The 14,435-nt window shown below is 48.7% G+C and overlaps 1 protein-coding gene and 1 long non-coding RNA gene across 3 annotated transcripts in view; both read left to right on the top strand.

The window, feature by feature from the left end:
- The window catches only part of Epg5 (ectopic P-granules 5 autophagy tethering factor), a 112,666-nt gene that overhangs the window by 94,081 nt on the left and 4,150 nt on the right, over window positions 1-14,435 (top strand). The window contains exons 37-43 of one of the 2 annotated variants that reach the window (XM_052201343.1): window positions 1,717-1,902; window positions 2,410-2,619; window positions 3,049-3,193; window positions 9,477-9,719; window positions 11,147-11,363; window positions 11,991-12,206; window positions 12,345-12,459. In XM_052201343.1, the coding sequence (XP_052057303.1) occupies window positions 1,717-1,902; window positions 2,410-2,619; window positions 3,049-3,193; window positions 9,477-9,719; window positions 11,147-11,363; window positions 11,991-12,206; window positions 12,345-12,459 (1,332 nt within the window). Of the gene's footprint in view, window positions 1-1,716; window positions 1,903-2,409; window positions 2,620-3,048; window positions 3,194-9,476; window positions 9,720-11,146; window positions 11,364-11,990; window positions 12,207-12,344; window positions 12,460-14,435 lie in introns of those variants that run through there. The other variant, XR_007980678.1, reaches the window with a different exon arrangement.
- Window positions 6,637-8,976, top strand: LOC127698091 (uncharacterized). Its single transcript, XR_007980679.1, has 2 exons — window positions 6,637-7,373; window positions 7,421-8,976. It is a non-coding gene; the product is annotated as an uncharacterized LOC127698091 (long non-coding RNA).

Genomic DNA, 14,435 nt, shown 5'->3' with positions numbered 1-14,435 from the left:
CTAGTTTTAGAACTAACATTGTGTGAGTCCCTGGCTTACCAACTGAGGCTAGCTCAGTCCTGGTTAGTGGTTAGTTTTCTAGGGTAATATTGTTAGTACTACTAGTGAATGTTGTATGACAGAAAATGTGAATCTGTACTCAAACTCCAAGTTGATGTCAGCAGTTATGCAACTGAATTAGATTGTAAGAGATAAAACCATTGTGGCAATCAATGATACATCATGATCAAAGAAGGACCTAGAATAATCTGAAGAAAGGGCCAGGAAATGTGCATGTGAACTTTTGTAATAGAAGGAAGGCGGCGGATTCAGGAGCCTCTGGTGCCTTCCTTTCCTACTGGAAACCCAAGGGACTGTGGCTTGCACGCTCATTCCACTCCATCTGCTGATTACTCATCAGTGCGTGCGTTCGTTTGTTCCTTAATGTCATACTTATTACTGTTGAGTCACTTTAGGGCTTTCGTTGATACAGATCTGTAATTATTTATGATGATTACCAAGATGCAATTATTTACAATGATTAGTAAAATGTACTGGAGCCTTCCGGCATTTCTTGTGAAGCCCTACCTAGTACTGCCCTTGGCAGCCGCTCCTCTGCAGCCGACTGCCAGGGAAACTGATCCTGTTGAGTAGCCGATGCGCAAGTCCTGAGTAGATACTTAATCATCACCAGGGACATGTGAGAGAGCCTTGGCTCAATGACCTGCAAGGCAGCATTTTAACTGAGAGGGATGCTGTGGAAGACCAAGTAAACTGTGGGTAGTCTGTCAAGGACTGATGTAGACCCTGTCTCCAGGAGCTTTACTCTAAGGATTAGATAGCTTTGACCTGCCCAGAAGCTGGCAGTCTTTTAAATTGCAAGGCTGATGGCAAGGCTGGAGCACAGATTATAAAAGGATAAAGAATTGTCTTCCAAGAGGGAACAGATGTGAGTCACCACAAAACTCTAATCTCATCATTATTTCATAAGTAGTATAGAGCTTTTAATATTAATCCTCAAAGAGAAATTTATAGCACTACATTTATTAAGATAAAAAATGAGAAATACTGAAGTAGGCTTTAAAATAAGACTTTTAGATTGATTATGTACCTACAGTACACCCCCAAGAAAACCTCTGATTAGAGGTTAGGCATTAGATTTTAAAGACCAGTCATGTGGAGTTATTTTGGAAGTTCATATTAATATTATATACTCCAGTGTGGTGATTCCCTCAGTGTGGTCTCAGGGACCACACCTTGAACATGAGAAGGGGACTTGCATGTCCCTGCTTCCAGCACATTCCTGGGAGGCCAGCAGCTCTCGGTGTGCCAGCAGTGGTTTGGAGATTTGAAAACTGCTGCCCAGGAGAGCTCTGCTTTCCGCCCATTCCAGCTCACCTTAGCCCGACACTTGCAGCTGCAGGGGCTCAGAGACAGGAAGCTTCTATCCGGTGCTCAGCGCAGGCCAGTCCTCTGTTTAGAATTCTAGAGGAGGCAGTGAAGTACAAACCTGCAAGTTCAAGAATGCACGTGTGTACTGGCCCTGAGGGCACTTCTGACCCTTAAGTTCAGTTTGTGGAAGGGGAGATTATCAGTGACTATTTACCATCTGAGGAAAGTGGTCTTTTAAAAATATGTATAAAACTAGAAAATAGTTCCCATAATGATAAGTCATTATTTCCATTTCCAAGATATATTAAACAACTAAGGCAAGCCAATGTTTTTTGTTCACTTCAGGTGGAACGTGGAAGCCCCAAGAGTTGTTTCTTGTTTTTGGGGTCTGTACTTTGCAGAGTCAACTGGGTTAGTGTGCTGTCTGATGCCTGGAATCCCAGCCCCCTTCCCAGGACCCAGAGCATGGTTGTCTGCCTCCTTTTCATGATGGTGTTACTAGCAAAGGAAGCTCAGCTAGTTGACGAGACAGTAAGATGGGGTGGGGGTAGGGGAGGGGGTGGGGTGGGGGCAGGGGAGGGGGTGGAGAGGTGGGGGAGCCCGGGATGAGCTCTGGCTTCTTAGCATGTCTTTCCCCTGATGATGTCTTGAGATGTTCCCCTAACTCGGCATATACACTGCTCCTTCACCTGCATGCTTTCTCTCCTGGAGAGCCCGCAATCCAGTTCTAAATAATCAAGAACCTCACTGAATTAGAATTAGAATGACTTATGAATGTTTAGTTCAGTCTGATGTGTTTCCTTGAAGTCAGTGTTGCTGTGTACCTCCAGAGTCCTCTGAACTCCGGTCGATCTTAATGTACCTTTGCTGTGACCCTGACACCCGTGACCTTGACTGGGGCTTTCCCTTGATGCTAACTGGAGAACCTCCGTCCTTGGTTCCCTTTCTGTTCTTCCCATAGCTGTTTTCCCCACAGAACAACTAGAGACATATATTTCTAGGAAAATGAATTTCAAACAACTTGTCTTCTGTTTTCAGGACTCACCTTTACTGAGTCTCCTTGGACAGATGAGCTCGGTCTCATGGCATCTTGTGGATCTTGTGTCGTACCAGAGCGTGCTGGGTTACTTCAGCAGTCATTACCCACCATCCGTCATCCTGGCAGAAGACTGTGCCTCTGACCTGGTAGTGAAGCTGTTAAAGGTGTCTGCAGGACTCTCCCTTCCTGCTGACAGTCGGAAGCATGTTGTAAGTTGGAAAAGTAGTTTAAAAGTTGAGGCATTGTTTAGGATAAGAAGTCAGATCTGTGCAAGTATGGGTAGCCATGCCTCTTGTGAGTTCCTCGGCAGAGAAAGCTGAGGTGTGTGCTGCTGTATGCTCACAGCCTTTTAGATTACTTAATTCCGATGACCCAGGTTGACCAGAGGTCAGAGGGTTGGAAACAGCAGCTGGCGAGCTTTGAAATCAGAATGTCTTAGCCGGCAGAAGGGCATAGTTACAGACACGTCTTTTGGGCCGTAGTAGAGTCCTCTGTGGCTTCCTGAGCTGTCTCTGTGCTGCTCTCCTCTGTGGCTGCTGCCGGTGTGCCATGCTGTGCTTGCTCCTTGGGAATATTCAGCTAACATTTCCTGCTGAGATTCATTTGACTGATCCTCCCACCCCCTCTTCTTTTGTCAGGACATAGTTCTAAAATGCCGGGCTTTCACTCATCAGATGGTTCAGTTTCTCAGTGCCCTGGAACAGAGTGGAAAGCTCACCTTCCCAGCTCTAGAGCAGGAAATATCTAAGCTGTTGGATGACGTCATTCTCTTTAACCCGCCCGGTAAGTGAGCAGCACAAGCCACGTACTCATGCAGACAGCGATTCATTCTGCCTTAGACTGTGCGCTGAGGAAGCGGGTCAGGGCCACATAATAATCCTGATCCAGACCGTCAGTGATCGGACAGCAGGGCCAGCCCTGGGGCAGGCAGCAGGTTAAACCTGGGGAGACGTTGACTCTGGCAGCTGCGCATGCGAGGCGACCTGGGCTGAGGTTAAAGCTGTACAAACACAGTAAAAGATGAGGTGACAGGTCTGCGGGTCAGCTGTTACATAGGAGTTCAGAGTCCTGCGGGCTTGTTAAGACCTTTAGTATGATGAGCGCCTTGTCGCCTGCCAGTTACTTCTACTGAAAGTAACCAAGAATGCTCAATAAAATTAGAAAAAAATTACAATGTTTTGGTAGAATGGTAAAAAGATAAGGAAGTTTGAGACTGGAAATGAAGAGTGAGAGAGACCTGATGAAGATGGGCGGGGCGTTCAGGAGGGGGTAAAGCAGCAGCTCCCAGCCTGGGGTGACCCCTGCCCAGGAGGGGGTAAAGCAGCAGCTCCCAGCCTGAGGGCCGACCCCTTTAGGGAGTGAATCAGGTTAGAGTCCATTTCACACTGTACGCAGTGAATTTTCTTCAATTGGTAGGACTTCCAGAGCTCTTACAATTCTCACAGACATAAATACCAAGTCCTGTTGTAAGAAGTAGCAAGCCTCAGTTCTAGTCTCTTACAAAAAATTTACCTTATTCAAGATAGCTAAAAATAACTAGCAAAAAGCATGCCTGTTCAGTCAGTGAGACACATTTTCTGTTTGTGTTTGTGTTTGTGTTCTCCACTGCTGTGACCTCTGGCCGGTGTTCTTGTGAAACGAAGCCAGCGCTCGCTCCTTTCTGTGAGCTCGTCTCTTCTTACCTCTTCTTTTGAAGGACTCGTTGGTATCATCAGTCTGCCTACTGTTCTGAAACTAAGGAGATGACACCGCTGTCATTAGGAACTTTAAAAGGGAGATTTCCTTACTTTGATGTTTAAGTAATCCTTATTTTGTGTGAATTACCACAAAACATCAAGCATGGTGGGAGAGAGGGCGGAGGCGGGAGGCCTGGTCTGGTCTTCACCATACGGCTGAGATCTAAGAGTTACATACTTTATTTTTTCATTGAGCAAAGGTTGGAAAATACAGACTAATTATTCATATTCTGAATAAGCTTTTTTACCATGTCAACGTCTGTCTTATTGTTTTAATTTAAACATTTTTATGTTTTGAGCATGCTTTGTCCTTTTTTCCAACCCCTCCCAGATCCTCCCCACCCCTGCTTGCCTGACTTTATGTTCTTTCTTTGAAAATGAAAAACAAAAAACTCCAAACCAAAAATCAAAACAAACAAACCAATAAAACAGAAAATGCCTAAACAAACCAAAATGAAACAAAAAAGCTCACCAAGAAAACCCATGAAGTTTTTTTGGGGGGGGAGGGTTGGCCAGCTACTTTCTCCTGGACATAGGGCTGCCCTGCAGCATGGTTGATATACCTGGGGCACTCCACTGAAGGAAACTGATCTTCCTCTGTCAGCAGGTATCAGCTGCAAATAGCTTCTGGGTTAGGGGTGGGGCCCCTGTGCTATTTCTTCCTCCAGTGCAGGGACTTCATCTGGCTTGAACCTGTTCAGGTTCTAGGTGAGCTGACATAGTTTTTTTTCTGTTTAGTTTTGTTTGTTTGTTTGTTTGTTTGTTTTCCTAGACAGGGTTTCTCTGTGTAGCCCTGGCTGTCCTGGAACTTACTCTGTAGTCCAGGTGGCCTCGAACTCAGAAATCCACCTGCCTCTGCCTTCCAAGTGCTGGGATTACAGGCGCCCGGCGACATGGTCTTTTTGAGATTATGTGTGCATCAGTCCTTCTGTGTCTGTGAGACACTGCAGCCTCAGCGTCGTCTATAGTCGTTGGCTCTTACAGACTTTCCACCTCCTCTTCTGTGTAAATCTCCAAGCCTTGAGGGGGCTTTGATGAAGACACCCCATTCTGCACTGACTGCTTCAAAGTCGTTCCCTCTCTGCACATTGTCCAGTTGTGGATCTCCTTGTTCATTACCACTACTACAAGGGGAAGCTTGTCTGATGAGGGGTGAGCCGTGCACTGATCTGCGGGTATAAGAATGTCATCAGAGGTCATTTTATTGCTAGGTTATTTTAGCAGAATAATAGTAGTACGCCTAGGATCTATCTAGTTTCAGGTTCTTGGTCACTTAAGTAGTATAAGGTATGAGTTCCATGAGTGAGCATTAAATCCAAAAATGAAAGACATGGTTGGTTACTCCGACAACATTTGTGTCAGTATTGGCTCCAGTGTATCTGTGGGTTGGTCATTGTTGTAGGTACAGGGTTTGTTGTAGAAATTTGGGATTTGGGATTTCTTCTTCACCTTTAACCTTTTAGTTCCTGGATAAACACACACACACACACACACACACACACACACACACACACTCTCTCTCTCTCTCTCTCTCTCTCTCTCTCTCTCTCTCTCTCTCTCTGTATTTACAATAGACCTTGATAAGCTCTAGAGATGGGCAGATATCTACCCTCTATGCTATTAAAATCTATTTCCTACCTATAACCCCGAGTTATTCCTGTTTCACCTGGGCTGCTCTTAGTTCCAATTGGCCAGCCCTCAGGGCCGTGCTTTCTTGACTCTTAACCCATGTCTCTCTCCCTCCTCACCGTCTTCTCGCTCTCATGGTGATCTCCAACCCCATACTGGGAATATTAAGCCCCACTCTCTCAATTCTGCCCAGCTATAGGCTGTAGGCATCTTTATTTACAAATCAGAAATAACTTGGGGGGCCAGGTCCTAGAGCATAAGTCACTTGGGTTTACATGCAGGCTCTATAGGGCAACCAGGTCTTGGGGGCCTGCGCTTAGCATTACAATAGCAAAAGGCCAGACCTCAGCAGCTGGTAGCTGGGTCGGTGGTTACCTTTCCTCTGGTAGCTCACATTGAGAAGTCAGGTATTACTACTGTTCCTTCTTTTCTGTGTGATTCCCTCTTTCCCTTCCGTGGACTTAGTGTTTTGATTGTGATGTGTCATGGCATCTCTTTCCTGGTTCCACCTGGGGTTCTGTAGCTTCTTGCACCTTGATAGGAAGTCTTTCTTTAGATTAGGAAAATTTTGTTCTAAGCCGGGCAGTGGTGGCGCACGCCTTTAATCCAGCACTTGGGAGGTAGAGGCAGGTGGATTTCTGAGTTCGAGGCCAGCCTGGTCTACAGAGTGAGTTCTGGGACAGCTAGGGCTACACAGAGAAATCCTGTCTCAAAAAAACCAAAAAGAAAAAAAAAAGAGGAAAAAGAAAAAAGAAAAGGAAAATTTTGTTCTATAATTTTGATAATATTTTCTGAGCCTTTTACCTGTTTTTTTTTCTTTCTTCCTCTATACTTATTATTTACAGGTTTGGTATTTTCATAGTGGCCCAGATTTCCTGGATTTTTTCTTTCTGTATTTTTTTATTATTATTTTTAGATTTAACGTGTTCTTTGACTGAGCTATCCATTTCTTCAGCAGTTTCCTCAAGCCCTGCACTTCTCTCTCCCATGCCCTTAGCTGCTGCCCAGGCTTCCCGCCGAGCTCTCTGCCTGGCATCCTGAGCCTTTTACTTCCCATTTGTTGGACTTTGGGGTCTCTTGGTGATTCAGCTTCTGTGTTGACTCTGCGGTCGTGCTGTAGGTTGCCTTCATCGTTCCAGTTGGTGCCTTCAGTCTTCACGAGGACTTGGCCGGTTCCCCTTTAAGGCTCTTGAACGTATTCCTAATGGCTGTGTTGGGGTTCTTGTCCTGTGCTTCAGCTGAGTTGCTGTTTTCAGGCTCTGTTGCAGTACGGTTGTTGGCTTTTGGAGGACAAATATTATCTTGGCCCTTCATATTTGTGCTTTGTGCTAGGATCCAGGTAAACGGAGTTAAGATGCTTGAAGTGTTTCTGGGTGTGGCTGTCTGGTCTTCTCTTTGTTGGGTGTGTGCTTTCTTCTTTGGTCTCCATTGCCCACTCAGGATCTTAGCCAAGTGCGGTGACTAAGGGGTCCCTGTTGGGAGAGTTCTGTGAGTCAGAGGGTGTCACAAAAGGATGGAGCTGGGCTAGAGGAGAAGGAGAGCAGGAAAGAGCTGAGGGCCCAGGGTCTGCACCAGGAGGTGAATCCCAGGAGATGGGGGTGAGGGCCCAGGGTCTGCACCAGGAGGTGAATCCCAGGAGATGGAGGTGAGCTGAGGGCCCAGGGTCTGCACCAGGAGGTGAATCCCAGGAGATGGAGGTGAGGGCCCAGGGTCTGCACCAGGAGGTGAATCCCAGGAGATGGGGGTGAGGTGAGGGCCCAGGGTCTGCACCAGGAGGTGAATCCCAGGAGATGGGGGTGAGGGCCCAGGGTCTGCACCAGGAGGTGAATCCCAGGAGATGGGGGTGAGGTGAGGGCCCAGGGTCTGCACCAGGAGGTGAATCCCAGGAGATGGGGGTAAGCTGAGGGCCCAGGGTCTGCACCAGGAGGTGAATCCCAGGAGATGGGGGTGAGGTGAGGGCCCAGGGTCTGCACCAGGAGGTGAATCCCAGGAGATGGGGGTGAGGTGAGGGCCCAGGGTCTGCACCAGGAGGTGAATCCCAGGAGATGGGGGTAAGCTGAGGGCCCAGGGTCTGCACCAGGAGGTGAATCCCAGGAGATGGGGGTGAGGTGAGGGCCCAGGGTCTGCACCAGGAGGTGAATCCCAGGAGATGGGGGTGAGCTGAGGGCCCAGGGTCTGCACCAGGAGGTGAATCCCAGGAGATGGGGGTGAGCTGAGGGCCCAGGGTCTGCACCAGGAGGTGAATCCCAGGAGATGGAGGTGAGGGCCCAGGGTCTGCACCAGGAGGTGAATCCCAGGAGATGGGGGTGAGCTGAGGGCCCAGGGTCTGCACCAGGAGGTGAATCCCAGGAGATGGGGGTGAGGTGAGGGCCCAGGGTCTGCACCAGGAGGTGAATCCCAGGAGATGGGGGTGAGGTGAGGGCCCAGGGTCTGCACCAGGAGGTGAATCCCAGGAGATGGGGGTGAGGGCCCAGGGTCTGCACCAGGAGGTGAATCCCAGGAGATGGAGGTGAGGTAAGGGCCCAGGGTCTGCACCAGGAGGTGAATCCCAGGAGATGGGGGTGAGCTGAGGGCCCAGGGTCTGCACCAGGAGGTGAATCCCAGGAGATGGGGGTAAGCTGAGGGCCCAGGGTCTGCACCAGGAGGTGAATCCCAGGAGATGGGGGTGAGGTGAGGGCCCAGGGTCTGCACCAGGAGGTGAATCCCAGGAGATGGGGGTGAGGTGAGGGCCCAGGGTCTGCACCAGGAGGTGAATCCCAGGAGATGGGGGTGAGGGCCCAGGGTCTGCACCAGGAGGTGAATCCCAGGAGATGGGGGTGAGGTGAGGGCCCAGGGTCTGCACCAGGAGGTGAATCCCAGGAGATGGAGGTGAGCTGAGGGCCCAGGGTCTGCACCAGGAGGTGAATCCCAGGAGATGGGGGTGAGGTGAGGGCCCAGGGTCTGCACCAGGAGGTGAATCCCAGGAGATGGAGGTGAGGTAAGGGCCCAGGGTCTGCACCAGGAGGTGAATCCCAGGAGATGGGGGTGAGCTGAGGGCCCAGGGTCTGCACCAGGAGGTGAATCCCAGGAGATGGGGGTGAGCTGAGGGCCCAGGGTCTGCACCAGGAGGTGAATCCCAGGAGATGGGGGTGAGCTGAGGGCCCAGGGTCTGCACCAGGAGGTGAATCCCAGGAGATGGGGGTGAGGTGAGGGCCCAGGGTCTGCACCAGGATGTGAATCCCAGGAGATGGGGGTGAGGTGGAAGGCGGGGCTCCTACTGACAGGTTGCAGCAGGCCTAAAAGTAAGTCTGGAAAAACAGAACTAGAGGACAGGAAGGGTAACAAGGAGAGCTTACCTGAGTCACGCTCAGTGTGGCCACTGAGGGCCCCTGTGGTGAGAGTAGTTCTGTGGGCTGGCTGGTGTCAGGAATGGAGAGGGGCTGCAGGAAAAAAACCCCATGTCTCCTCACTAAGGTGTCTTTCTCTTACATACTTTATTCAGGGAACTTGTAGAAGTTTCTGATTTCCCTCTTACAATGTGTTTGTGTATCACAGTCTATCCATAAAATCCAGGTGTCATCAGAGCCTTCCTGCTGGTCCTTTGCAGTCAGACACTGGGAGTGTGAAGACCCTGGAGAGCAGCTGAGGCAGGAACTGTTGTTGTCCTGCCTATGTTCCTGTCCCTGTCCCAGAGGTCTGAGTGTGTCTGTCTTTGCCTTTAGACATGGACAGCCAGACCCGCCACATGGCCCTCAGCAGCTTTTTCATGGAAGTCCTAATGATGATGAACAATGCAGCTGTTCCAACAGCAGAATTCCTTGGTGTCAGTATTCGGACCTGGATTGGCCAAAGAGTGCATGGGTTGGTGGTGCTGCCCCTTTTAACAGCAGCCTGTCAGAGCCTGGCATCGGTCCGCCACATGGCGGAGACCACAGAAGCCTGCATCATGGCCTACTTCAAGGAAAGTAAGAGGACATCATCTTCTGCTCTCATTACGTTGGCTGTTTCCAGGAGGTCAAAGCCTGTTGCCAGGGTATGTGTTTGTGTGTGTCTATGCATGGAGTGTATGTACATGTATGCAAATGTATACATAACACTTACATGCATTTGCATACATGTACTCCATACATAGACACACACAAACACACACCATACACATATGCATACATACACATACATTTATATATATTATATATGTGATAGAAGTAGATTTTTTTCTATAAAGAGCTAGTCAACATCAGAACATGTGGTCCATGTCTTTTGGGTTCAGTCATATGTGTCAAGACAGGAAAATTCTAATATGTTTTTTACATTTTCAGAGTATCAGACCAACCATATTATGATAGCAAAGTCAGTTTTTAAAACAAATGCTGTCAATCAGAGTTCATATAATAATGACAGTAATTCCTTTTTTTTTTTAACCACTTTTGGTGAAAGGAATTTTCATAAAGATCTTTTTATTTCTCCTTGCCATGCTTTTTAGTAAGATTTATTTATTCATATTTCTATGTATTAGTGTTTTCCCTGCATGTCTTTATGTATAACACATCTGTGCCTGGTGCCACATAGGCCAGAAGAGGGCACTAGATGACTTGGAGCTGGAATTTCAGATGGTTGTGAGCTGCCCTGTGGATGCTGGGAATTGAACCTAGGTCCTCTGGAAGAGCAGTCAGTGCTTTTAACCACTGAGCTGTCTCGCCAGGCCTCCTGTCGTGCTTTTAAAGCTATCATCAAAGGATCACTTTTTCCTGATCCTCATTCTTTTGTTGTTCCTATTTCCTGCCTCCAGACTCTGGAGATGGTGATTAAGAACTGTTCAGAACATCCCTTCTCAAGTCTGATATTCAGTTGTAAAATGTGTGTCAGAGTGAGGTTCCAGGACGTGCCCATAACCGCTGTGTGCCCCGCCCACTGTGGAGCTGCTCTGTTTGTCACCGTGCACCTACCTTCACTCCCCCAAAGGCTGAGAACCTCAGGATAACACTCAGGATTCAAATTGATTCGTGTTACTAAAAATCAAGATTGTTTTCACTAGAATATGAGCTGTGCTTTAATAAGTAGAAATGCCTGTGAGAGATTGGGTTTATTTGTTAGAACAGTCTAAGCGTTGATTAAAATTAAAACTCTTTGGTGCCCTGTTGTTGATGCTAATAGTCACCATATAATGAGAAAGGTGATTCAGAGATACACAGAACTGAGTTCCAAGTTTTTGTGACCCTTCTTTAATAGAGTAGCATCTGGCTTTCTGGTTGAAGCTTCACCTGGAACTTTTCTGGCCTCTGGGCACACCCTGAGAAACGCTGTCTTAAATGAGGCTAAAGTGAAAACAGTCATTAGGATTCTTGTGGACATGAGTATATCTTGATATTTCCTCTTGGCATTCTTTTCTTAGGCTCCCTCGATCAGAATTTAGGATGGGGCCCCATTCTGGTGTCCCTGCAAGTTCCGGAGCTCACCATGCAGGAGTTTCTGGAGGAGTGCTTAGCCCTGGGTAGTTGTTTGACTCTGTATGTCTACCTGCTTCAGTGTCTAAACAGTGAGCAGACTGTGAAGAACGAGATGAAAGTGCTTCTCCTCCTCAGCAAGTGGCTGGAGCAGGTGGACCCAAGGTGTGTTTGCCACTGGCTGCTTCCAGGCTGTACCTAGTTAGTGGGAGTCCCACTTTAGGCACAGAACCCAGGGATGGGGAAGTCAGATGGGCCTTTCAGGGGCAGCAGCATGTGCTTGGGAAAGACTCAAAGCTTGCTGAGCTAATTTTTTGAGCAGATTTTTTTATTTTTATCTCCTCACACAAGTATTTTGAGGGACCAGCCTTCAGTGCTCTTATAAGTAAAGGGTCAGGTGACAGAGGATGTGTAGCCCAGTGGCTGGCATGCAAATGTCCGGTAACTGGTGGCTCTTACAGTGCCCTTGCTAATGTATTAGCCTTGGTTTCATTTTTTAAATTGTAATTTCTTAAACTTTGTTCTCATTTACTTTGTGTGTCTGTGTTCACTCGTGGGTCCCTGTGAGCCATGGTGTGTCTGTGTAGCAGCAGGACAGTGTCTGTTCTCTGCTCCACCGTGTGGGTCCTGAGGCTCAAGCTCAGGTTGTCAGGCAAGCATCCCCTTGGCCCTGGCGTATAATTTAGCAGAATAAATGTCTCCCTTCTTTAAAAGTCAAATGTGAGTTTTTGTTAAATGAGTGGGAGAATTCTTACATTTCATTTGCTCTCCTACCCTTCCCCCACCCTCCAGCTCTGCACAGGAAGAGGCAAAGCTGTTTCTGTGGTGGCATCAAATCCTGCAGCTGTCTCTGATTCAGTTGGAGCAGAACGACCCATTCCTGACAGAGTCAATCATCCGGATCCTGCTCATGCTGCAGAGCAGGCAGAGCCTTATGGCCGAGGAGAGGCTCAGCTCTGGGATTCTGGGGGCGATTGGGTTGGGCCGGAAATCACCCTTGTCTAACAGGTGAGGAAGTCCCTGCTCTGTTCTTCTCTGTGGGCCTCAGACAGTAGCTGCCGGGCTGGAGTAGAGTAGAACATGACTGGTACTTTACAACGCTCCCTTTAGTAGTCTCTCACCTCTGACCTTTTCCTAACATCCAAGGTTCCGAGTGGTCGCCCGAAGCATGGTGGCCTTCCTGTCAGTTCAGGTGCCTGCAGAAGACCAGATTCGTCTGAAGCCTAGCTCTGAACTACATCTGACTCCGAAAGCTCAGCAGGTCAGTAAGAAAGCCTTAAAGTTGGTGGTTTCCTGGTGTACCACCTTAGAAGAGGGGTGGCAGCTCCGACCTGTACCCTCCAGGCCTGGGGTGCTGCAGTAGCTCTGGGCTGGTTCCTTTGGTGTGTTCAGCTCAGATCTTAAACTGAGTTTCTAGGTACAAGGCTAGAGCAATGAAGAGGCAGGGCCAGGGCAAGCTGGCCTAGGGTTTGGTGCAGGAGGATGTGACGAGTGAGCTTCCCGAGAGGCACTGCACAGATGGCTCGGTTGGCAAAGCAGGAGTCCCTGTTCCAGACGGAATGGTGACTTCTGCAGAGTGGAGCTGGAACAACCCACCAAATGGTAGCTGTTAGAGGTTATAGGAGACACTGAACACATGGCTGGCTACAGGCCCCTGGGCTGGTTCCTGGAACTTATGTTCACCTCACTTCCTGGCTGACCGGGTGGAGAGCTACCCTTGAAACAGTGAGAGTGGCTCCGTCCTTGAGGGATTGCTCCTGCTGGGCTCGTTCAGCATTAGCAAGTTAAGTTTACTCACTTCATCCTTCTAACAGCCCAGGCCTGGAGCAGAGAGTGACAAAGGGGAGAGGGAGAGAGAGGGGGAGGGAGGGAGGGATAGACGGACAGAGGGAAGGAGAAGGAGAGGGAGAGGAGAGACAGGAGAGAGAGAGGAGAGAGAGACAGAAGAGAGAGGGAGAGGAGAGAAAGGCATAGACAAACACACACACAGAGGGAGGGAGAGAAACAGAGGGGTTGGGGCACTAGGTGATCTGTCCCAGCTCCCACTGTAGTGGGTGTTAGGGCTAGGGTTCACATGGCCAGTCTGTCTCCAGGCTGCCCTCCATCTCCCACTCTGCAGGATGTCTGTATATCATAAGAGCTCAGGGCATGTGAGGATCAAAAGCTAGGTGTGGTGGCACACAGCTCTGATCCCAGCACTCTGGGGCAGAGGCAGGAGGGTCTCTGAGTTGTGCTGTAACTAGAGCTATATAGAGAGAGTCTGTCTCAAACCACTGTTGGAGTCCTGATGTCTCCGTGAGGCTTCAAAGCTGGGTGAGTGAGCCCTGTGCGGGCAGACAGGAGTCAGTGAAATTCATATACGGTGTAGGTGTGTTTGAGGAGACCTCAGCTCTCCTGTGGCTCTAGGACCTGGAACGTCAGGATTCTGCTGTGCTCGTGGCTACAGGTTACATGGGCCTCTCTTCTATTAGAGTTGAGATGCTGCTCCTGACATGTCCTGCGTACTCGTGTGCTTCAAATGACCAATCTTGGGCCATCTATTGCAGTAGATCATTTAGGGGCTAAAAAGGTTTGTTCATCCTTAAGTTGTGCTTAGGGCTGATTTGGTAATTTATTTCTAAGCTTCTAGCTTATTTACCTTACTAAAGCAAAAAAATCTTCTCCCTCTTTCTATTCTGAACCACAAAAATCCATATCTATATCTATATATCTATATCTAATCTCTATCTCTATATCTATATCTATATGTTCCCACGCTGGAGGGGAGAGGCGGTAGGGAACATCTTCTGAATCCCTCAGGGGACCGAGTTTGGGCAGACAGCTTTCCACCTCCTTGGCAGTGTTTGCAAGTTTTGTTTTTCTCCATGTATGCTTTCTCTTTGTTCTATAATGAAAGAAGAGGGAAAACGGAAGGTATACAGTTAGAGAGTGCTTTTGTTTTTCTGTGTGAACATGTCTCCCTTGGGTCTGCTCTGACTGGGGGGAACTTGGCTTCTGAGTGTTGCTGGCCAACTTGGCCACCTTACCATTTGCTCCCGGCGGTACTTAGCAGCCGCCGGGCTCTGGGAGAGGGGGAATTGATATCTCACGGGGAAGAGCCCACCAGTGGGCCCAGGGAGAACAGGAAGTGACACTAGCCTGGCTGGTACAGTGTCTCTTGGCAAGAAAGGTATCGGGGGTCGGAGAAGTTGCATGTAGCCTCTTCCACCACCTCCTGGCTGTGGTACCCAAAACCTG

This window comes from Apodemus sylvaticus, chromosome 13 (assembly GCF_947179515.1).
Source record: "Apodemus sylvaticus chromosome 13, mApoSyl1.1, whole genome shotgun sequence".
NCBI lineage: Eukaryota > Metazoa > Chordata > Mammalia > Rodentia > Muridae > Apodemus > Apodemus sylvaticus.
The sequence above is the reverse complement of the archived record's forward strand: the minus strand, read 5'-3'. Positions and strand labels throughout refer to the sequence as shown.